At 47.5% G+C, this 24750-nt stretch overlaps 1 protein-coding gene across 14 annotated transcripts in view; it reads left to right on the top strand.

Moving 5' to 3' along the window:
- CELF2 (CUGBP Elav-like family member 2) overlaps positions 1–24750 on the top strand; it is an 829878-nt gene that overhangs the window by 668679 nt on the left and 136449 nt on the right. For 12 of the 14 annotated variants that reach the window (XM_046013183.1, XM_046013181.1, XM_046013180.1 and 9 more), the window contains one exon: positions 2078–2274. In XM_046013183.1, coding sequence (XP_045869139.1) covers positions 2097–2274 — 178 coding nt within the window. In that variant the 5' untranslated portion in view covers positions 2078–2096. Of the gene's footprint in view, positions 1–1548; positions 1569–1652; positions 1907–2077; positions 2275–24750 lie in introns of those variants that run through there. The other 2 variants (XM_046013184.1, XM_046013182.1) reach the window with 2 other exon arrangements.

Raw genomic sequence — 24750 nt, 5'->3', positions numbered from 1 at the left:
TTACAGAGTTCACTGAATTCTCCAAGGGTGATTTGTGAAGACATATAGGTGCCTGAGAACAAGACGAGCGATTTTCCTCTACCACAAACTAGCATCACACGGCACCCAAATTGTGGAAGGCAGATTTTGCACTCGGTATTTTATTCGGCAGAACATTTTTTATAACAATAAGTTTGATTAGAGAAAAGCTCCGAAAGTGCTTCAAGTTAAGACAGTCTGATTGTTTATCTCAAGAATTAAAAAAAAAAAAAAAATTAAGTGGTAAACTGGGAGGGGCGAGAAGAAGTGGAAATCGGAGCCAGGACCTAGTGAAGAGTATTTGCCGTCATTTTCCTCTCGGGATTAAATTGAATTCAGGATTTCTCCTCTCCACAGGTTTTTTGTTTGTCTATTAGCCATCACGCAGGGTCTTTTTTTATCCTGAGCTTGGGGTGATCTGAGCTAGGTCCACAGCAGACGGAAGGTACTCTGGTGGTCCTTGATTGTGGGCTTTAATCTAATAAGGAACCCTGCTTAAGATCCCTGAGTGTCTTCTCATTATTTCCCCCAGGCTACCCGGAAATAACACCTGCCATTTGCAGTGAAGTTTTAGTCCCTGTGGCCCCTTTTTGACCTTTCTGCCTCCTGAGCTGGGGGCTGGCAGTGGCCATGGAAGTGGCTCTGTAGGTACCGTATCTGCCCGCCATGTACTTGCTTAGGTCCATTTTATTTTCACAGGATGGGATGTGAAGTCAGGAACCTAGTACTGCAAATGAATGCCGCTCAGGGCATTCAGCCTTGTCACTTGGCAGGGTGGATGGGTTTAGGGTGCATTGAGGAGAGTCGGATGGGGATGGGGGTCGAGATGAAGGAGGTAGGGGGATTTTGCTTTACTGTTTACTGCAGCTCAAATAGGAGGGATCCAAATTAAAAAAAAAAAAAAAAACGAAGACGTTCATCATCATATTACATGACATTGACTAGAACGGCAGAACTCTAAACCTGAGCAGGTTCTCTCTTCCAAATGACTGTTTTGGAAAACAGCATTAAAGAAGACTGATATGTAAAAGCTTATGTTTTCACTCTTTGTATCAGCCCCAAATATTTACTGAAGCTAGGAGAAGAAAAGGCAGACTTTCCTCTTTTCTCTCCCAAACGTGTGATTGTTTAGAACTCAAGTACAACATCTGGAAGTCAGATATACAGAGAGCAATTTATGGAGTGTGAAAGATTTGAAATATTCAGTGTCCTTTAATGGGAACTCAACTTTCTGGGCTGCATTTTTTTTTTCCGGCACAAAGCAGGCATTTCTGAGATCGCCTTTGCCTCTCTGAATTAAACCCTTTGTGCCTGGATCCCATAAACAATGTGCTTTTTAAACGGGAGCCCCCTCCCTGCCCGGCCCTTTTCTCCAGCGTGGGCAGCCAATGGGCTGCGCGGAGCCGCATTGCTGGAGCACTTTCCATTCTGAGCAGCAACAACGTCCTAATTTGATGCACACATGGATGCCTCGCGCACTCTGCAAATTCATCACCAGCGTCTTGCATTAGTCATCTGACGGACTGCCAAGTGTTTCATTTTCTTTTCATGTGACTTTATTATTACCACCTCTCTCCTCTCTTCCAAAACCCTCCAAAAGGCGGGGGGGGGGGGGTGGTGGCGGAGGGGGAGAATCCAACAGAAATCCAGCCCTCCCCTTCTTTGCACACGAGAGCCAGTGTGGAGCTGATAAGGCCGCCGATGCGTTGGTGGCAGCCTTGCAGAGCGAGACCTGCACTTAACTTGCAGCTGCCTCCCGAGCCGGGCTTCAAGATGTCCACGCCCCGGGTGACAGCCGGCGGGGCGCTGCCCTGTGCTCGGGCGGCGATGCTGAACCGCAGCCTGCAGTGAGAGCCCGCAGCCGCTGCCGCCGCCGAGCAACCTAATGGTGCCTGTGCTTTGTTTTAGTTCATCAAATTTCTCCGACTCATTAGGCACTTTGCCCCGTGCTCCTCTTCCTCCTCCTTCCGCCTCCCCGCCCCCACCCCACCCCCATTTTTTTTCTTCCTGTCCCTCACCGTGCAGCCCTAACTCTGGCTCCCGGTTCCCTTTTTGACAGTAACGGCACAGCCAACAAGATGAACGGCGCTTTGGATCACTCAGACCAACCAGACCCAGATGCCATTAAGATGTTTGTCGGACAGATCCCCCGGTCCTGGTCGGAAAAGGAGCTGAAAGAACTTTTTGAGCCTTACGGAGCCGTCTACCAGATCAACGTCCTCCGGGACCGGAGTCAGAACCCTCCCCAGAGTAAAGGTACAGACCGCTGGGGAGGGGCGGGGGTGGGCACCGGGTGGGGTGGAGGGGGGCGCGCAGTCCGGGGTGCCGGGGCTGGAGGGGTGGGGGGGGGCACGCGGCCCTGCGGGGATGCCCAGTGCCCCAGGGAGGGAGGACCACGAGGGGAGCCGCCGCCGCTGCCGCCGCCCGGGGGCTCCGGCCAGCCGGGCTCCTCCCCGCGCCGGCACCCGCGCCCCCGCCCCGCCGGACAGGTGGACCGAGCCGGCCTGGGACGCGCGGGAGGGAGGAGAGGAGTGGCGGGAGCGCGCGGCCGCGCCTCTGTCCAGGCGCGTGATTGCTCTCCCGAGGTCACTTCCCCGGCGGCGCAGGCTCCTCTCGGGCGGAGTGCATGCCTCTCCCAGGAACCGGGCTGCTCAGCCTGGCGCTGCAGGAGCTAACTCTTTCTCCCTCTGCCTTCCCGTTCTTGCCGGTGCGGTTCTGATCGCACTGGACTTTTCCACAGCCTGTGGGGACCCTGAGATGCCTCCCGCACAGTTAGTGCAGTGCCGCTGGTGTAAGGAAGAAAGGATGTACTTTTTCAGAGGGACATCAATTCTTGGGGCTTAGATGGGGATCCTTAAGTGAAATGTGCCTTTTCGGGCGGGAAGAAGCACCCTAGTGGCCTGAAGTAGTTAGCACACCTTCAGAAATGCGTGTGGTTTACGCCCTTGCCAGTGGTGAATTTCAAGTGTACAGTCTGGTGGTTTTTACTGCCTCCATTTTAGGACGAGGGTGATGGGGAGAGGGGGTTTCAGTTATTAAAATAGAGATGAGAAACCTCTTTACAGCGCGAGCTTCTGTGTACAGGAGGGATCCTTTGTAAGCTCTGTGTGAACTAAATTTAAAAAAGCATCTTCTCTGCTGCTTGCTACTGTTCAGTCTTTGCGGCTGTTCTAACCTTGCTTCCTTATTTCTGTTCTTTCTGTTCTTGATGTCTTGGGCTATCTAACCCAGGGCTCCCCTGTCTTCTGAGTCGATCTTGCACTTTATTTTTCTCTGCTCCTTGGAAATTGGGTCTGCCCTATTAATTTATTTCTCTGTTGCCTCTCAGGAGAGGTCCTGCAAACTCATGGTTGGGCTTTGTACCTGTGGTTGACTTGAACGCATGAGCATTGGCACACACTTTTTCTCTGAGCCTCCTTCCTACTGTCAAGGTGAAGGGAGAGGGGGAAGTCATCCTTGAGACTAATGCTCTGTGACCCTGAGAAATGGTGGCTAGAGAGAAATGTTCTCTCTAGCTGCTGCGGTCTGATAGCATTTTGGGGAACCTTTGAAGAATTTTAAAACCAGCACTCATTTTATCAGGGTAGACAGACACACCTTCAGATTATGTTCCTAGGACTCTTGTTTTCTGTCTCAAGGCCTGTTTTTGGCTCACGTGGAATTTTGTCCCCACAAACTCGATTGTCCCATAATTTGAAAAAAAGAAAATCACCTACCTAAAATTCAGTAGGATTTAAAATGTCACGAATTGGGACAACATTGAGAAGGTTGTCGATAATATTCCTGAATTATTTACCTGCGTTACTCCCAAATGGAGAAGACTAGAATTTGTTTTAATATGTAATTTCCGTAGTTTCCCACTGAGGAAAGATGGTACAGTGCACCAGACTAGTGCTGAAGAGTCACCAAATAAGGGCCATCCCGCCCTCTAGAATGACACCCACGGAGAACTAGGCCGGGGGCAGTAAGCGAGGGTTTTGGAGCCATAGCCATACTTCATCCCAGTCCAGGAAAATATGCCTCCAAGTTTCAGTTTGTCAGCATTTTTTCAGGGTGACGTATGTGATCAAAGCTCATTTCATCTGTCGCCTGATTACTTGCATTTTATTTGACACAGAGCCTGCCTTAGCCAGAAGACCCTCCTTTCAGTCAGGAAAGTATACATGGCCTAGTTCTACCATTTTCTCTCTTTTCCCCACCGTTCCCCTGAACACTGTCTTGGCCTGGCCGTGTTTGAGACTATACATTTTGTTGACCTCGTTCACTAGGTCTTACAACCATCCTCGTTTAAATCATTGGCATAAGCCCACCTTCTTGGAGGGGAGAGGAGGCCAGAGGAGGGAACCAACTTTTTTGAGCATGTAGGCTACGCACCAACCCATTTTAGGAGTCCATTCCTTCAGGTCTTGCGAAAATCCTGAAAGCAGGTGTTGGTGGTCACATTTTCGAGATGAGGAAACGGAGGCTCTGTGGAAGTTAAGCAACAGCCCTGCAGACCCAGCCAGTAAGTAGCAGAGTAAGAAATTGAACATGTTCCTCCTGTCTTTGTGCGCTCTCCTGCCCTGTGCTCACCTCGCGGAGATGAGGCCACACACCAGCTTTGCGCCATGTCAGGGTGTGGGTCAGAGGCCTTCTCCTGTACCTAAATGCTCCCCCAAATGAAAGGAAGGAATTCTGCCCCTCACGAGCAAGGTTGATTTGGTCCCTGCCTTCGCCTTTGGTTTTCATGCTCACGGGTTTAGATCGTACAGGATTCCAACTCATGGTACCATGGGATAGAAGCTACAGATGAAATCATTCAAATCTTACCTCTGGAAATATAGGTCAATTCCCATTACTGCGGACTCCAAATCTCACATCAAATATTGCTTGAAGTATGTGGGCCGTCAGCCAAAGCTTGAAAGGATTTTTGTTGTACAGATATCTCTGTTTTAACGGTATTTGTTGTGATGAGATTTGAGCTGCATAATGGCATTCCCTTCAGAGGATTACAGCCCTTCGCCACTTGCAGCCACAGCTTGTCTTGACCTCATACCTGTGTGTGCCACACGGTATTTTCCTGTGCACACGTGCCGTGGGACCTCGCGTTTGCCCTGGTCCGGACTCTGTCAGCAGAGTATAGTCGTGATGTCTTCCCAGGGCTGATGGCACAGCTTGAGGTAACAGAATTTTCTACGTAACCATGGTCCGACTGATCTACACAGGCCTCTTGGTGTGGCCTTGAGTCGTTGCCTTCCTGACACGAGCGCTTCCAAGGAAAGAGACAAAATCAGGTCATTACCTAATCCAGGTGCATTAGGTTTTTCCTGTCATTGCGCACCCAATGTCCTTAAGCCTCAAAGCATCAGAGCTTTCTAATGTATTTTTAAAGCATCCTCTAAGAGTCAGAGCCCACACTCTCTGTGCCTTCTCCCTATTACTGTATGCGTTGGCTCAGCAGAGTCAGCAACTCGGGGGAACCCAGCTCGGTGAACTGTCCCATGTCCCGCGACTCACGGAGATGATGTTTTAGTCGGAGATGTTGGTCGAGTCTATGAATGGTGCGGATACCACCTCGTAGTTCAGAGCATTGGTTTTGAAGTCAGACCAGCCGAAATTCAAGTTCTGGCTCTAGCAAGCCCTGGGCATGTTACCTAATCTCCATCTGAGGAGGGAGGCTCTGCTCCTGGGGTGGCCGAGATGAAGGGGGGAGGAGCTTGCGTGGCGCTGCTGACTGTTACAGGGGCTGTCGGCGGCGTCGCTGTCCCCAGGAACCTGCGATCTAATAGGGCCGATGAGGCCAGCGCACAGGTAACGATAACACTGAAGGCCATGGGGTAAGGATGAGAAAGAGAGGGGCCCGTTTGAAGTCTGGAAGCTCGGGGAGGGAATGAATCCTTAGCAGCTGCGGAGGCAGGAAGATATGGCATCTTTTCCGCATCTCCAAAGAGAAAAGCAGGATTCCCTTAAGTGAAGACAGTGTTGAGCATTACAGGTGGAGGGATGGGCCTGATTTCAAGCATGGGGGTAGCACGTGTGGGGCGGGTTCTGGGAGCTGTTAATCGCGCTAGAGTTCAAAGGAAATGTGAAGTCCATGAAATGAAATGCCAACGGGGAAGGTCACGACACCTGGAAATAGAGGCCAGAGCCAGTTCTTAGAAGGCCTTCCCTCTCGGGTTAGAGTCTAGACTTTGATGGGAGAGACCATTGAGGGTCTGCGAAGGCCATGGCAGTGAGGGGAACAGAGACCAGGAGACGGGTGAAGTGTGTCGGCTGCCGCCCACGGAGCCTGAACAGAGATGCCGGTGGCCGTGGCCGTGGAGAAGGCGCGTCCTGAGTGACGCAGATGTGGTGGTGGTAGAAAGAAGGGAAGCTTGATAGCTGAGCTGAGGCGGTGATGAGCAGGAGGGCTTGGCCTGAACCGGGAGGCGTGGGGAAGCAGCAGCGGAGGGAATGGGAAGGAGAGGAAGCCTGAGTTCACCTTTCAGCCCGTTGAGTCTGCGATGCCACCGTAGCATCAAGAAGGATGTGGGCCAAGGAGAGCCACTGGCCTTGGTGGCCGGGAGGGTGCGAGAGCATTTCAGAAGGTGGAGGCCGTGGGTTGTGCAGGTTTACATGTGGGCCTGTGCGTAGAGACTGCCCTTTCTAGTGGGCCGGCCTTTTTTTATTTTTATTTTTTTTAAGAAAATAATAAACACAGGGAGCAAAAGGACATATCGAAAGCACAAGAAAGACCAGAATCAGGGTGTTTGAGGAGATAGGGTGGCTGAAGGGCACGTGGAAAAGGGTAGAAGGGGACCTCAGCTGAGACAGCAGAGCCGTTAGAAGGAAGTAGCAACAAGCACATTTCAGCGTCCTGGGGTGAAGTGGACAGTGCAGGTGCCCCCGTCTTCTCAGGAGACAGGTGGAGGCCGGCGGGACGGAAGATGTGAGGAGAAGGGATCTGACTTGAAACCACTGCTTTGGAAAACCCAGTGTGAAAGAAGAGCGGGGTTGCTGGCGAGCAGGGAGGCCCCGTGATCCTGGGAGGGTGAAGACTGGGATTTAGGGCCCTGAGGCTTAGGGTTCTGTGCGCAAGCCCGGACTGGGGACCACCTGTTGCCGGTGAGGCCCTGCATGGGCGCAGAACAAGGTCAGGAAGGGTCCTGGAGCGTGGGGACTGGTCCCTGAGACCTGAGGTAGGGCAGCTGGTAAAGGCAGAGAGGTCGCTACGGCCTGGGGCTGGCGGTCGTGAGCGAGGCCCGGTGGGGGTGGTGTGTTCGCGGACCCCACGCCCCGAGCCTCCGCGGAGGCGTAAATACTGTTCCTTGGATCGTCGCTCCCTTGCTCGCTCTGTTCTCCCGGAAACCCTGACCCGGGACCCTAGCACCCTGGACAAGCATACTCCGTCAGCAGCGCTTGCCACATGGCGCTCCGCTCAAGGGCTCAATGTTATCCTCGAGTGTCCTTACGTTTTTAAATGTTGTCACCCCGATTCTGCAGGGAGGAACACAGGGGTCTCCGCATCTAGAATGCAGTCATTTAACTTTTGAAATCGGAGGGTGGAGCCAGGCCCTGGGTCCTGACCGGAGGCCTCCCTGAGCACACCTCCCCCCCTCCCCCCACTTTTCTGCAACTTCTTACCCCAAGAGAGGCCAGAAACAGGAAGTGGCTGTGTCGCTATCACTGCGTGCCACAGGCCCGAGGAACAACACTTCCTTTTTTCTTGAAATGTGCTCAGAGGTCGCGGCAGAAGGGTCCACACAGCTGCAGCCCTCGCTGCGCCTGGAGCCCAGAGTGTTCCCGGAGGGAAAAAATTAAATCCCCGGCTCCCCTGGGAAGAGTTACTAAGTTTCAAAAGAGCCGTTCTGTGGTGGTGGTGGTGCTGGGTGGCGTGTCATCTTCTTGATGGGCCGGCTGTTCTGGGGCCGGCGGGGCAGCAGCTCGCTCGCCTCCGCCATCCCTGCCCCCGTCCCCTCCGGCGCTGCTCTTCCGCTCTGACCGACCGGGGCTCCCTCCTTCCCTGCCACACGCCTCTGCTTCAGGCTGCACGAGCTCACGACAGCCTCGAAGTCTGGCCTCCTCTCCAGGGAAATGACGAAAGGCACCAAAACCCTGTCGTACACATTTCAGAATTTGACAGGAAGACAGCCGCCCCCCCACCACCCCAACCCCAGTCCAGAAGATTCTCCCGTGTTAGGGTAGAAGGAGAGCAAACTGCAGAACCTGTAAGGGGCTTAGAACTATGTGTTATCTCAAGCTCCTTCAGAGAATGCCTCTCAGTTCCTTTATCTGTACAGTAACACTGTTACGAGCTCCCTGCGGTTCGCCCACTCGGTGAGGGGACGATTGGGCTTGCTGCCCCTATGGTCTGAGGAGAGGTGACATCTTCCCGAACTTTAATCTTTAAAATGTGAAAGGCTGCAGAAAACGCCTTTGACCTTTTCATGGAAGGAATCCCATTGGAGGACTGGGGTGGGAGTGTTCTCACGGGTCATGCCTCTCCTTTCTTCCTCAAAGAACTCTCGTCAGAAACTTCCCTGAAGTACCAGAAATGGACTTGGAACCAGTTTATTTAAGTGAGGTCATCTCAAAATCCGTAATTGAGAAAGAATTCAAAATGCAGCAAGGTGAAACAATTTTACATTTCAGTGCACGCAGGTAGTTACAGGATCTCTGCCCTAAATCTCTTGGAAACTAGGGTTGCTGCCCTCGATTTTCTGGGACAGGCCCAGTTTGGGTAACACGCTCTCAGTGGCCCACAGGAGGGATCTTTCATCCTGAACTGATTTTACGTTAACGGAAATCGCTGTGTAACTTCCTGTACCATCTTTTCGTTGTTGGCTGACCGAGGTCCTACAGGCTAAATGTAAAAGGTGGTCAGAATTTTTACATTCATGCAGGCAGGGATCCTGATCACATGCCTATGAGAGGAGGGGTTCAGTAGTTTTATCATATTGCTCTATGAAAGATTTAACAATTCATTGTTTTAAATGGACGTCTAGATTATTCTGACTTATGCAGACCGCACCCATGCACCGATGGAGATAGATTAAGAAAACTGTTAAATTAGTCTCCTTTGCGTTACAGTGAGAAGGACTCCCTTTAAATACCCCCTCCCCCTGTTCTGATGCTGACACTCCCTGGACCATGCCGGTCTAGCCCAGCTCTGAATTTCTGTCCCTTCTATCAAAGGGCAGCTTCTTCCCCAGCAGATCATATCTGTCTTGGGCATACTTTGATCCTTACATCTCTTGGAGAGGAAAAGAGGAAGAAAGGAAGGAGGGAGCCACAGAAGACACCCAGAGAGAGGCAAATTCAAGGACGGAAAGAAACTACTTAAGGCTGCTTCTAACCATTCTGTCTTCTTCTCCTCTGTCTGGGACATCGGCTGGTCCCCAGCCATCTTGTCCCTGGTAGGTTTGCTTTTCTGGAATCAACGTAACAAAAGAATAAAGAAAACAGGCTCTGGATGAGAGGAGAATGGAATTTTTTGGTAGAAATTTACATGAAAATGAAGCCCAGGGCTCCATGGCTTATGTCTGTTGGGACCCTTCCAACACACGTTACAGGTTGACTAGAACAGCGAAATCTAGAGGATCTCACAATTTGCATTTCCCATCGAGTGCGTTGGACTTTGCCAGCCTAGAGGTCTTATTTGCCTTTTTATTTGCCCCCAATGAGATTTCTCCACGTTAGACTTGTTCTCCCACCAGTTACACAAGTGAACCACTCTGGCTCACCATACGGTGGGTCATTATGAAACCATCTTTGGAAATGACAAGTCCTGGTTCCCAGTCAGAAAGACTGTGTTTTCTTAGAGTCAGTTGCTCTGAAACACATATCCGTGGCTCCAGAGCTGGCGTGGCATGACCTGCCCTCCCTTCCTCGCTTCCACTCGGAAGACCCCCGATGATCAGGCAGTCAGGTTGAAAGCTTAGCTTTCTTCCTCCTTCAAGCTTTGCTTCTAATTAGAATTTATCATTAACCATAGTTAAGTTAGATTTTAGAAGGGTTTAGAATGCTGGCATTAAAAAATGTAAATAAAGTCATTATATACCTTGTGAAAAAGCGTATTGTCTTTAATCATCCCAACCAGGGTGAAACGCACAGTGCTGTTAGGACAGCTACAGCCCTTTCTCCTGTGTTCTTAGATGCTTCAGAGACTGAGTCTTCTTCTAGGACATACGGCCCCAGACACTGACAGGATTTAGGCACGAGGTCTCAGGTTCTTTGTTCCTTGTCCGAACTTTGCTGATCCTGAGATCATCCACTCTCCTGCTTTCTTCTCTGATCCTGGCTAGCCCAAACCTCCTATGAGACCCGGTCTCCCTCCAGACACAAGAGTGCCAGGATGTGCTGCTAGGAATACATGTACAACAGTCACATTGACCTTCAAGACCATTGGAAACAAAAAAGGATTGAAAAGAAAATTGGCCAAATGGTGGGGGTGGGGGGAGGTAGAAGGTACGCTAAAGTAGTAGGATTGAGCATCGGATTGCTGGAGGTTTTCATATTCTGGTAACAGAAATGATGGGTGATAGTCCATGGGCTTTCAGGACACTCGGTCAAAAGAACTGGAAATGTTCTGACCCCAGCTGTGAAATTCAGTGGAAAATCAAACATTAGGTATCTTGGTGATACAGGAGGTATCATGCTAGAGAAATTTGCAGTGAAGAGGCCAATTATATGAATTAAGGAATTAGGGCCTTCCAGGGTGCGAGGGTATTTTCCAGTCGACTTTGGTGAGCACATCATAAAGGCCTTCGTGGCAGGATGAATGATGAGGTACACGGATTTCTCTAGGCCCATGGACAGACACGTAGGTAGGAGCCTCCAAGAAGCTTTCTGCTCCAGATGGAGAAGAGAGCTAGTTCGCTGAACAGGGTCAGGTTATAATGGTAAAAACTAATGGGTCTGGGAGAACGGGCCTGGCAATTGAAACACCACAGGCATAGGTATACGGATCGATATTTTTTCACTCTCTATGTAAATTACTGAGAAAGATGCCCTTAATCCAGTTTCCTCGTTTGGGCATTCATTCAAATTGGAGAAACCCGATCAGAGAAATATACTTTGGACAGTGATGGGTTTAAAGAATAAAAAAATGTAATTTCTCTATTTCCATTAGGGGGATCATAAATTGGAATCAGAGATGAATTAAAGGCTTGAAAGGGAGTATCCATTCATCACACTCCTTGATTGACCCAGAAGCTGATCATTAGAAAGTATTTGGGGGTGTGGCAGGCCTTCAGTCTATGGAGAGGAGTCCTGCAGCCCAGCACAGACATGGCTTGACACTTGTCTCTCCGTCGTGGTCCCGTGTGTCATCTGCAGTGTTCAGAGTCTCTTGCCAGCTAGGCCCATGAATTGCTGGTTTTTTGTTTTGTTTTGCTTTGTTTTTTGTTTTTGTTTTTTTTTTCTCCCTGCCTTCTTTTTAGTTTTGGGTGGAAGAAAAAAAACTGCTTCCTGAATTCCTAGAGTTTAAGGGGAGCTGCATCATAGACACTGTAGGGGCACAGTCTTAGGGACTGTGGGGGACACGAGAGACAATGCCTCCGACAAGTTCATGGTCAAAACGGTCTGCGAACGCTAAATGTTACGAATGAAGATAGCAGACGCCAAGTGGTAAAGAACAGGTAATCCGCCACCTGGCACAAAGAGCTTTTTTGCTCTGCTCTAGGCTGCTATGCCCGATACCAGGAAATGGTATTGAAGATGGATCAAGGAGACGGAGGCTTTCCAGAGGAGAGCAGCATGATTCACAGAGGTCTAGGAAGGTGAGCCCATATGGAAAGGTCCAGGAGGTTAACTTAAAAGGCCTGAGAGCATTGAGTCACAGGAATGAAAAGGGAGGAAGGCTGTAGCAAAACATGAAAAGAGAGGGATTGTGCTCAAAAAAAAAAGGGAAAGAGAATATGATTGAACTTTTGAAGATGCTTAAATACAGAGCGAGGCTATATATAGATAAGGTCTTTGAATTAATGCTAGACCCCTGGATTCTGCTGCTCAGACTTAAAATGTTGGCACAGCAGCAAAGTGTAGAGTTTGAGCCAAACTTTGACACAGAAGAGGTGGCGAACTCAGAACATGATGAAAGTTAGGGAGATGGCCGGCCCGCTGACCCCTGGCCCCCAGCAGCGGGCCTCCGGCTGGCGCTCTCCTGAGGCCTCATGCCTGGCTCTTTTGTAGCGGGGATTGGAACCTTGAAAGCCCTGGATCCTGTTTCATGTCGACTAGAAAAGATGAAAGATGTGGCCCGGAAATCTAATGCTGTGCTTGCCGAAGCGCCATCACGGGGCCATAAATGTTTATTGGCCCCTCCTGTGTGCAAGGCGTGGCACTCCAGGCTGGGGACAGACAGACGAACAGGCCATGTTCTTTGCCCCAGAAGGAGGAAGGAACGGGACAGTAGGAAAGACAGGGTGGCCATAAGTTCTTCGAAAGCGGAGAGTCGGCTTGGGGTGACGCGGTGTCCATTTTGTGCCTGGGAACATTGTCTCTTTGGAAAAGGACACTCCAGTGGCTGCATGTGCAGAAAATCTTTGGCTGTTTGTGTAAGAAAGGTGAAGGGAGGGAGTTCAGGCAAGAAGGTGTCCGATGTTTATTTTCCAGCAATGGGCCCCTGATGTCCTTTCCCCTTTTCCGTCGTCTTTAATTTTCCCCTTCTTTGTCCTCCCTGGAGGGCGTTGAGGACAGGAGGAGGCTAACATTTTCACTAAATGAACCTTCTGGAGGGTTCCCCATGAAATGCCAAGTGGTTTGCTGCCGTCGTGTAGGAGAGCACAGACGTGGGTGACGCGTCCGCGGGCCCTCGGTGCCCTCTTCCCGTGGAACGCCTGTGCTTCGCGGTCCTGTGGAAGGATGTCTGCCCCTGCCTGACGCACCTACATCCAGCTGGTGCTCCAGAGTGACCAACAGCCTCATCCGTGTAGGAGGCGAGCGCGTGTGTGTGCTTGTTGTATACTTACACAACACACGCGTCTGTTTTAAACTTTGTGGCGACACAAAGTACATCTCTTCCAACACCGTTTCTTCAGATGGTGGTGTCATTTCCTCCATGGGCGACCACTGGGGAATAAATTATTCATAGACTATCGAACGTAATGTGCCTCTTGCAGGGCCTGGCCTGTGGTGGGGAGAGGATAAAGGACAGGAAGTAGCACAGAGTAGCGAGAGCCTGAGGAGGCAGGGATGGGGAAACCGTCATGGCCTCCAGACTGCGTAAACGGTGCGTGTTAGGAAGACTTGCAAAATTTTTTGTGCACAGACACCTGCTAATGCTTCTTTCTCAGCTAGTTTGCTAGGAAATACTGGACGTGATTTAAATCGGCATTTTACAGGGAACAGAAAGAACATGGTGGGAGGGGGCAGGGGGAGGGGTCATCAGTAAAAACCAGTGATCTCTGGAGGCAGAGTATAAATGTTGGCAAAACAAATCTTTGAAACTCTGTAGCGGGCCTCCTATGGATTCCAAACCCAAGCAGTTATTCAGAATTCTTGGTCCTCATGTCCTGGCCTCGAGGACAACAGGCTCTTTCAGAATAATTGTGTCTGATTATCTTGCTTTGGCCCAAATTTCCATGGACTCTGGATAATAACTCTAGGCCTACGTCATGTTGCTCGGCACACTGGGCTCTGTTTAATATTGAGACACGTTGTAGTAATTGACACGAGCATAACACGGAGTCAGTGCAGCCCAGGAAAGAGGTAAAGTTCCTACTTTTCCCTCTCTGGGCTGCTGCTTAAAGATCCTCCTTCAGGTCAGGTTAGTGGGTGTTTGTATAGCTGGGTGCTTGGTTTTTGTTTATGTGTGTGTGTGTACGTGAATATTTTATAAAGAATTTTTGGTTATTCAAAAGAGGATGTGAACCAAGCTGTTTGGATGTGTTAAAAAAAAAAAAAATCAATGGAAAGCATTGCCTAATTCATAAAGCCCCGCCATGCAGGAAACATACCTCTCTTTCGCACCTCCCACTTCCTTTACGCTGGGCGGGGGGGAACTAGATCAACCTGGTTTCACTCTCTAGATGAAATCAAAACTGTCAACGGCCGAACAGCAAGAGGGGTTCTCGTGCCTTGAGTCCTCTGTGAGATGCTCATGAGTTGTCCAGGCAGATAGGACATTTCGAGATAAAGGATCACTGGTTTTGCCCTTTGTCTTTAGGACTGAAGGCTGTCTTGTTCGTTTGGGGCAGGGATGCTCCTTATTAGCCAGAAAGGGTTAAAGAGGGCCCTTCCTCTGCCCGCCCTGTCCCGCGTGTTCTCCCTGGGGCCGGGATGGAAGCTGGAGAGAGGGATGCAGGCAGGTGCAGTCTCCATCAGGCCCTGAGTGAGGCCGTGGTGTCCCGGTGGTGGTCTTAAGGGACAGCCACCCAGTGGCTCGATAAACCAAAAGCTAGTTTGGGAAAACATTGCTTCTCAGCAGGGTGAGCGGGAGGACCTCGGAGACGGGTGTCGAGGTATCTTCTAAAGAGTGCCACCGCCCCCCAACACCCCGGCCCGCTTCCACGCCCCCGGGGCGAGCCACAGGGCTCAGGCGGAACCAGGAAACGCAATTTCCAGGCTCGGTCCTCTCTCCTCCCTGCCAAGCCCGCTGCTGAGTGTGGTACTCTCTTTGTGAAGTGGACATCTGTCTAATGGGAACTGGATTGTGACCACCAGTTCATTTTACGTGGGGCCCCGTACAGCTGCCAGATGGTGGCGGGGCTTAGCTGTTTTGCAAGTCCAATACGGGTCGTGTGCCACCCCCCGGGGGGCGGGCGACCGAGGGGGTCCCACCACCACCCCCGCGGCCCCGCAGAGGCAGTGTCTCCGGGAGCCCAGGCTTTGCTCTAATCTCCCGGAAGGAAGACTTCAGGAAAGGTAATGAATAAATTAAAGCCACATTTTTAAAAAATCAGGTCTGTGGGGTTTTCCTCGCTGTCTAATTGTTCGCTAATCTGGACTTAGGAGAACAGTTTTTAAGTGGGACATGTCAGGCTTTTACTGCACAGATTAAACTCCAAGGCAAATAAAACTGTGACAGCTTAAGAGGCCACCGGAAGTCTGTGTCCAGTGACAGAGTTGGAGCGTTAAAGCTAGGCCGATGGGTCGTTTGAAGGCCTGCCTCCTCCCTCGAGGGTACCGTGCCCAGAATGCTCAGACCAGAAGAGCCAGGCCTGCCTCTCTGTGGCCCGCTCTTTGCCTGCATTAGCCCAAGAAAGCCCACTGGTCGGATAGCCCTAGCAACACAGAATGCTGTGTGGACACAATATTCTGAGCCATGTTCACCGTGAACACGCTTTATTTTTAGAACACTTCAAAGCGGAAAGAGGAAACCGTTAAGCCCTATCGCATCCTCTCCGTGACCCCCCACCAGCCACTTCCCCCACTGCCCCAGGCAGAGCGCACCCCCACTTTATGAAAGAGGAACCTGAGACAAAGATTAAGTGATGTTTGGAGCAAGGCTGATAATACCAGGCAAAATTGCTGATCTGGTCTTAAAATCGAACACATCCTTCGGCGTAATTTTTATAATGCGCCCTCCTTCTTTTACCTGCGCCATGTGGGTTCCATATGACCTTCCATCTAAGCCTTAATATTGTATGCAGAGTTCAAAAGACAATTTAGCTTCCCATTTACTTCCCTGGCATTCATTCAAATAAAAATAGGCGCATAATACTGCACCGTAAAAATCAAAGCCCCGGGCACACTTTGAAAATCTTGGAGAATTTATAGTACTTATTTTCATAAGTATCTTTCATGCAACGAGCATAAATTTCCTTGTTAGAAGGCTGTGTCTTTTTTAATCTCTGAAACGCCTGTGCCGAGCTCGGTGCCTGGCATGAAACGGGCAGTTGGAATTAGCTGCAGATTGAACAGATGAGGGGGCTACTCCGTCTCTCTGATCCAGCACCGACGTGCCCATTTTTGCAGAGTTACTGCGGAGAAGCGGAGAGAGGCTTTTCATGGTTCTTAGAATGTGTTTTAAGAGCCTTCTGTGCCAGGCAGTGTGCACTGTAGGGTCCTGGGGATGCAGAGAAGGAAGGTGTGGCCCATGGCCACAGGGAGCTCAGGGTCTGGTGGGCGGATGGTGGGGTGACCAGGGGTGTCCTGCCCTGAAACGGAAACCTTTCACTCCGTCCCTGGGAATGCCTGACCCCAGGTCACCTCTGTCGGCACCCCCAAATACACGGGCCTGGGACTCCCTTATACGAGGCTCTACTCATTAGCCTGCTTATCAGCAACATGGTGTCAGGGGAAAAGAAAAAAAAGACAAGCCAGTGAAAGAGTTTCCTAAATCGTAAAACCCTGTGCAGATGTGAGATGCGATGGATGGTTAGGTTCCTGCTTTTCCCCGTGCAGGTTGATCTCCATGCCATGTTTCGCTTTCGCTCACCCTTTCCTACCAAATCAAATGCCGGCTCCAATAAAATGCTATTGGTGGTCAAACCAGAAAGGCTCCATGGCTCTGGGATGCCAAATGGGGGTGGGGGAGTGCTGAGGATAAAACGCTCGTTTCTGACCCACCTCCCCAGGCTACTTGGCTTGTGACCAAGAGCACGTTACTTGACACCCCCGTGCCTCGGTTTCCTCATCTGCAAAATGGTTCTGATGGTCCGCAGGTTCGTGGAGATCATACGTAGAGCTCTCAGCCCAACAGCACATTAGTACTCCCTGTCCCCTCAGAGAGAGGACACTAAAACCCGCTTCTGCCAGCAACACCCCCACGTACAGCCTGCGGTCAGCACCAACTAGCCTCTCATTAAGAGCCGGGTTGGTACTCGGTCATACGAACCCCAAAACAAGTGATCTTTATGCGGAGTCCCTGCCCCGGCGCCATGTCCTGCACTAAGGTTGACGGTGTTACAATGTTACAAGGTCCTGTGATCGCACAGATACTCGCAGCACTCCTAGGAGGCAAATACTCTGTACTGAGCCCATGCTACAGCTGGGAAAACAGCGACTGAGCAAACAAACACGTCCTAAGTAGTTTGTCCTGAGAATTCAGCCTCCTGACTCCTGACTGCCTGGCCTCCGGGGTTCCTAAGATCCCACTGGGTGTGTCTGTGTTCTTGGTGTTTGTTATCATGCTGAAGTCATCCATGTCACTTCAAAAGGCACACTCCTCTGGCATCTCTGTATGCCTGCCACTTGGCGCAGCGGGTTACCAACAGGTGCTTAGTAATGTCTGTTGAACAACATTGAATTCTTCCCCAAGCACTCCCTGGCTTTCAGCAGCCATGCCTTGTGTCCCGTCCGTCTTCTCTACCTAGAGGTGTTATTTCTTCTTCTTCTCAATTCCGATCGCTTATATGCTGGCCTTTCAAAGGCTAGTGCAAGTGTCATTTCATCCATAGAAGCTCCTTCTGGAAACCCCACTAGAGTTATGTCCTTTCCACTGAGATCCCCGGGACACCCTGTCTCCCTCTCCCCATGCACAGTGCATTCTGTGTCACACTGCAGTTGCATGGGCACTCACTCATCTTACTGAACTAGAAGCTTCTGGCAGGCATTCAGGGGCTATTTCAGTCCATCGGTACACCTTCTAGAACCTCACAGAACTTTTTTACGACAGAACATTCAAACCGTCCTGGGCATCGGTTGTGTGAGTGATTGCAGAACATTCAAGGGAAAGAGCTCCTTTTTTCCCTCCAGCCTCATCCACCTGTTTTTTCCTCCTTTTTCTTTCCATGGCACGTTGAAATCGCGGGTCCCGTTGCATTCCCGGTTTTGAATCAGCTGGTGGGCACTCCACGGAGCATGAAAATATATTGTTTCAACTGAAGCAACGGAAGTAAGAGAATCATTTGAGGGTGTCACTGTAGTGTGAAAAGCTTTGACATTTAAAATAAAACAAGGAAGGAGAAAAGCAGTTGACTGGAGCTAGAGTCTCCTGCAGGGACAGGCTCCGCGCCCTCGGAGCAGCGCGCTCACCTGAAACCCCGCCAGACCTACAGATGTTTCCTTTGGCTCGGGCGCGAGGAGCCACACTGCCGTTCTCAGGAACAGTTCCATTCTGGCAGGGACTGATGTAACAGGGAGTGGGGCAGCCAACAGAGAAATGACTTCATAGGTCTTACCCATTTCTAGTTCCTTAGATCCTGGGGCGCACATGGCTCGTTCCCTCTGCGTTTTCATACATCACTTTATTCACTTTGTGCCAACACATACAGCTTTTTATGAGCCTGGGAAAGCTCCACTCCGCCGAGTGCATTTTTGGAACTCCGTGAGATGAGGACCTGGTGGGTTTCACCTCTGGGTCTGAGCCTAGAAATTCCCTGAAGGTCACATGTAGGTGAATGGAACTCTTCCAAAGTGGGGTTTTTCTACCCTCCGGGACTCAGATTATAACACAGAAGAAAATGTATCCGCCCAAGAGGGCCAAGGGAGAGGGGTGAAGTTGAAGGGAGGGAGGGAACGTCCCAAGGCTGTGTCTCTTGCCTCTGATCTCTAGCCTGAGGGTTTTAAACTGCCCCTTGGAAAGAGATGTCCCGCTGGCACGCACCATGCCCACAGCTCGAACGCGCCTGTCTTCTGCTGCTTGTCCCTGGCGCTGTTTATGGTGCCCCCTCCTTTCCTGTCAACCAAGCTCCGGATCTCCAGAGCTTGAATCTGTTGCAGTCTTCTAGCCGTTCTTTTCCATTCCTCCCTCAGTGTTCCGTCTTCTTAAAGTATTGTGTGTCGACCCAAGAGCCTTCAAGAGGCATAATAAATACAAAATGCAATGGACACTCCCCCACGTTTCAAATTTAGTAACTTGTAATGTGGGTACACCTCCGAAGCTATCGCCACAAGGAAAGGAACCTATTCACTACTCCTAGCAACTTCCTCTTTTTCTGTTGCCATCCCTTCCCTTCCCAAGCCCACAGCCAGGCAGCCCGTGATGCTGTCTGCCATCGTTAAGCTTCTATTTCCTGGAATTTGTGTAACTACGGTTGTAGTATGTGCCTTTTTCTGACCCGATGTCTTTCACTCGGCATGTGTTTCAAGACTCAGGATCCGTACTTCCTGTCTTTCAGTACTACGTTTTAATGGCTGAGTCACATTTCGTGGAATGGCTATACCTCTGTTCTCTACTCTGTGCATGGGCCTTTGGGTGGTTTCCAGTTTTTACTGTTAACTTTACAAACAAGGCTGCTGTGAACATTCACGTACAAATGTCTGTGTGCTTCTGTGTCTCTTGGAAACATTCAGGAGTGGGACGGCTGAATCAGATGGTATGTGTAGATTTAACTTTGTAAGAAACTACCGAACTGTTTTCTCAAACGATGGTACCATTGTGTGTTCTCCCCAGCAGTGTAGGCGTCTCAGACCCTTCCTGTCTTCGCCAACACTTGGTATAATCCGTGTTTCTAACTTTAATCATTCTAAAAGGTGTTTATTGCCATATGTCACTGTGGTTTTAATTTTCGTATGACTAAAGACATTAATCATCTCATGTTCTTATTCAACACTCCTCTTTCTTCCTGGCGAAGTGTCTGTTGAGGTATTTTGCCAGTTTTTTAACTGGTTTCCTTGCTGTTGAATTTTGAGATTTCTGACCTCCTTCACCAGATCCATGTTCCGCAAACACTTGCCGCCAATCTGTCTTGTCTTTGCAGTCTCTTAACAGTCTCTTTTTAAAAGCAGAAGTTTTTGATTTTGATGAAGTCTTATTAAATAGTGTGTTCTTTTACGGATGATACTTTTGGTATCCAAGAAAACCTAACTCACAGTCACATAGACACACACAAAAGGCAGTTTTACTTCCTTTCCAATGTAGGTGTCTTTGTTGTTGTTGTTATACATACATACATATATATATATATATATATATATATTTTTTTTTTTTTTTTGCCTCCCCTGCTTCCACTGGCTACACACCCCAGGACAGAGTTGAATGGAGTGTTAAGAATGGGTAGCATTATCATGTTTTTTTGTTCCTGGAAGAAAAATCATTCTTTTACCATTAAGTATGATATGAACTGGAGGTTTTTCATCGATTCCTTTTCTCAAGTTCAGTGCGTTTCCTTCTGTTTCCTGTTTCACTGAGAATTATCATCAGGAATGGATATTGGGTTTTGTCCGTTGATCTTTGGCGTCTTTTGAGATGATCCTATGAGCCTCTGGCTTTCTTTTTTAGTTCAGAAATTTGGTGACTCACATAGATTGATTTTTGATGTTGAAGTAGCCTTGCAAACAAAACGGGGCACCTGGGTGGCTCGGTTGGCTAAGCGTGTGCTTGCGGCTTAGGTCATGATCTCAGGGTCCTGGGATCCAGTCGAGCCCTAAGTCAGTCTCCCTGCTAAGTGGGGATCCTGCTTCTCCCTCTCTGCTGTTCCCCTGTTTATGTGTGCGTGCATGGGTGCACACTCTGTCTCAAATAAATAAATTAAAAATTAATGTTAATTAATCTATTAATTAATTTAAAAAATAAATAAAGTGACCTTGCATTGCTGGGACATAAACCCCACTTTATTATGACATGCAGCCCTTATGGGATTCTATTTGCTCAAATTTTACTTAGAATTTTTGCATCTGTGTTCAAGAGGAGGGGTATTGTTAAGTGGTTTTCTTTTCATTTCTTTAGGTGATTTCAGTTTGATGTAATCCTGGCCTCATGAGTGATTTGGGAAGTATTGCCTCCATTTCAATTTCCTGGAAAAGTTCTTGTTGAGTTGTGTTACTGTTTTCTTAAATGTTTGGTAGAGTTCATGCAGAGGCCATCTGAGGTTCAAAAAAAAATTTTTTGAGAAAGTTTTTACACACAGATTTAATTCTGTTCATATATATAGACATAAATGTTCTTAATGTATGTATATATGTACTTGTATGTACCTGTGTTAGGTTATATGTTTCTTGTTGAGTTTCTCTCCAGAGAATGTCTGTTTCTTCTACCTTGTCAGATTTATTGGCATGAAAATGCATGTAATGTTCTTTTATCCCTTTAATATCTGTAGAATCTATAGTGATGTCATCTCTCTCATTCCTGATCTTGATAAATTATGCTTTCTTTCTTTTTTTCCTTCACCGGGCTAAAAGTGTCTCAGTTTTATTTGTCTGCTCAAAGAACTAGCGTTTGCTTTTCTTGATTTTGGTTTTGTCTTTGTTTACTCGATTTTATTGACTTCCACTTAGATTTTTATTCTTTGTTTGCTTTGGTTTTCATTTGCTTTCTTTTTTTTTTTTAAAGATTTTATTTATTTATTTGACAGAGAGATCACAAGTAGATAGAGAGGCAGGCAGAGAGAGAGAGAGGGAAGCAGGCTCCCCGCCGAGCAGAGAGCCCGATGTGGGACTCGATCCCAGGACCCTGAGATCATGACCCGAGCCGAAGGCAGCGGCTTAACCCACTGAGCCACCCAGGCGCCCCTGGTTTTCATTTGCTTTCATTTTTTTGGTTGTTTAAGGTGGAACTGAGGTCACTGATTTAAAATCTTCCTCCTTTTTTGATGACCCCTTTGAATACTTCTCTCCTAAGTACTGCTTTACTTTACGTCCCACAAATTTTGATGTGGTTCCATTTTCATCCAGTTCTAAATTCTAAATTTATTTTCTCATTTCCTTTTTGATTTCTTCTCTGACCTGTGGTTATTCAAAGTATGTCATTTAGTTTCTAAACATTTGAACATTTTTCAAAGACTGTTCTATTATTGATTTCTTATTCTGTTTCATTGTGGTCAGGGAACATAACACACCTTGAATGGCTTAAAGACTTTGAAATTTGTCGAGAATCACTGCATGCCCCATAATATGGCCTGTCTTGGTAAAGGTTCATGTGTGATTGCAAATCAATATCATGCTGTTACTGGACTAAGTATGCTACAGTTGGGCTTGGGTGATAGTGTGGTGCAAATCTTCTGTATCCTCACTGGTTTTCTCTATCCTCATTTTATCAGTTACGGTAAAAAAAGCTATCGAAATCTGCAAATATTATTCTGGATTTTTCTATTTATCCTTTCGGTTCTGTTATTTATTTGCTTTATGTATTTGGAAGTTCTCCTATTCAGTGCATAAATGTTTAGAAATTTTTATGTCCTCTTGATGAACTGACCCCTTTATTATTTTGAAATAATTTTGAAATAACCTTTATTTCTGGTATTATCCTTTGATTTGAAATTTACTTTGATAGGCATCAATATAGCCACTCAAGTTCTCTTTTAAGGAGTGGTACAATGGTCTTTCTCCATTCTTTCATTTTTAACCTGTTTGTATCTTTATATGCAAAGTAAATTTCTTGTGTATAGCCAAGAGTTGGGTCTTACTTCTTTTTCGGTCTTTGTAACAAGTTCTACTTTTTAATCCATGTATTTGCTTCATGACCATTTAATGTGATTTTTTATCAAGTTGGGTATAGGTCTACCATTTCATGGTTTTCTTTTTTTTCCCTCCTTTCTGTTCTTTGTTCTCTTTTTCCTCTTTTTCTGCCTCCTCTTAAGATTGTTTTATTCCATTTTATCTTCTTTATTAACTATAAAAGTCTCTGCTTTGTTATTTTAGGAGTTGCCTTAGGGTTTATGGTGTAGATCTTTATCTTACAGCAATGTACTTTCAAATGAGAGTATACAACTTCGCATATAATTTGAGAAACTTAGAGTAGTACACTTCCATTTTTCCCTCCCAGACTTCGCACTATTATAGTCAGACATTCAACTTTGATATATGCCGTAAACCACACACTACCTAGATATTTTTATTGGGGTGGTCAGATTTCCTTTAAAGAGATTTAAATAATAATAAGGAAAATATTTTTTTCTTATTTTTATGTTAGTATTGTTCCTAGTGCCTTCTCCTCCTTTGTGTGGACCCCTATTTCCTTCTGATATCATTTTTCTTTTGATGAAAGACTTCAATGAACATTTCTTATAGGGTAGATCATATGCTGTTAAATTCTTTCACCTTTTGTATGTCTAAAATCACTTATTTCACCTTTGTTTTACCTTTTCACTGGGTATAGAACTCTAGGTTGACAGGTATTTTTCCTTCAGTAATTTATTTTTTATTCTTTCCAGTTCTCTTCAGAGTTGACATACAGCTTTGTATTCGTTTAGGGTATGAAACTTGGTGATTTGATTTATGTATATATTGTAAAATAATCACCACAATAACTTCAGTGACCACTCATCACTTCACATTGTTACAGATTGTTTTCTTGTGCAGAGAACTTTTTGTAAGCTTTTTTCTTAACCACTTTCAAATATACAGTACAGCATTTTTAACTTTAGTCACCATGCTGTACAGTAGATCCCCAGATCGTATTCCTCTTAAAACTGGAAGTTTGCATCTTTTGACCCCCTCTGCCCATTTCCCCTGCCCTCCATCCCCCGCCTCTGGTAACCACAGTCTATTCTCCGTACCTGTGAGTGATTCACAGTCTTTTCGTTTGTATTGTTCCGGACAAGAAATTTGATGTCATCCTAACCTTTATTTCTTCATTCATGACTCTTCATTCCTCCATCTTCTTTTAAGACTTTTTCTTTATTAAGGTTTTAAGAAATTTCATTATAAACTGTTGTGATTTAGTTTTCTTTGTATTTCTTGGGCTTTATTGAGCTTCTTGCATCTGTGTGCTTAGTTTTCATCATAATTGGAGATTTTTCAGCCCTTACTTTGTTCAGATACTTTTCCTGTCCCCTTTCTCCATTCTTTTGTGGATTCCAATTACTCACATATTTGGCCACTCAAAGTCACCCTGTGGCTCACTGATCTCCTCCTCTTCCTCTTCTTAAGTCTTCTCTCTGGATTTCATTTTGAAACACGGTTCACTAATTTTTTCTTTAATGTTTAATCAGCCTTTCATCCCATCCACTATCTTATGTATCTCAAATCTTAGCGTTTTTAGTCTCTAGAAGTCCATTTTGGGTGCTTTGGGTATTTTCCAAATTTCTACTTCCCTTTTGAAATATACAGATACTGGGAAGAAAGTCATTTTAATGTTCTTGTCTGCTATTTCTAACATCTGTATCCATTCCAGGTGCTCTCAGTTTGTTGATTTTTCTCAACGTAGACCATGTTCTCCTCCTCCTTTGCATGGCTAGAAATCTTCACCAAGATACCAGACATGTAATAGGGAGGGCACGTTTTGCATGGAGCACTAGGTGTTGTGCAAAAACAATGAATACTGTTACGCTGAAAAAATAAATAAAATGGAAAAAAAAAAAAAAGATACCAGACATGATGAATTTCATCTTACTCTGTTCTGGATTTTTTTGTGTGCCTCTAAAAAATGTTGAGCTCTGTTCTGCACTGCAGTTAAGATACTTATGAGCAATTCCGTTGTTTTGAATCTTGCTTTTGGGATGTATTAGGCCCATCTGGGACAGTACCCAGCCTTGGGCTACTACTTCTGGGGTCAGGCTTTTCTGAGTTCTCTACCCAGTGTGCTATGAAGCCATTTCTCTAGTCTGGCTGGTGGGAATGGCACTATTTTTAGTTATTAGTCCTTTTGGGTGCCCCCCCCCATCCTTGATAGTTTCTTTACGCACGTGCACTGACTGGTACTCTACTATAGCCTTCAGGGGGAGCCTTTTCAGGTGCCAGGGTTCTGTCTGTGTCATTCTCTCCCCTCAGGACTCTCTGTGAGTTTCTACCTGTCTGTCCTCCCCAGACTCTCAGCTCCAAATTCTTAACATGGGTTTTCTGCCAAGTTCCACCTGGCTTCCTGCTCCCCACGCTGTGGCCTGGAGACTCTTCCGAGCTGTCAGCTGTTTTCGGGCCGGAAGGTTAGCCATCTCAACCAGAAGCAGAGGTCTGTTCTTCTGGATTCTTTTTCTTACTCTGGATTCATTTCTCAGAGTGCCTTTGGATCCA

The sequence above is a fragment of the Meles meles genome, chromosome 7, assembly GCF_922984935.1.
Source record: "Meles meles chromosome 7, mMelMel3.1 paternal haplotype, whole genome shotgun sequence".
NCBI classification, from domain to species: domain Eukaryota; kingdom Metazoa; phylum Chordata; class Mammalia; order Carnivora; family Mustelidae; genus Meles; species Meles meles.
The sequence above is the reverse complement of the archived record's forward strand: the minus strand, read 5'-3'. Positions and strand labels throughout refer to the sequence as shown.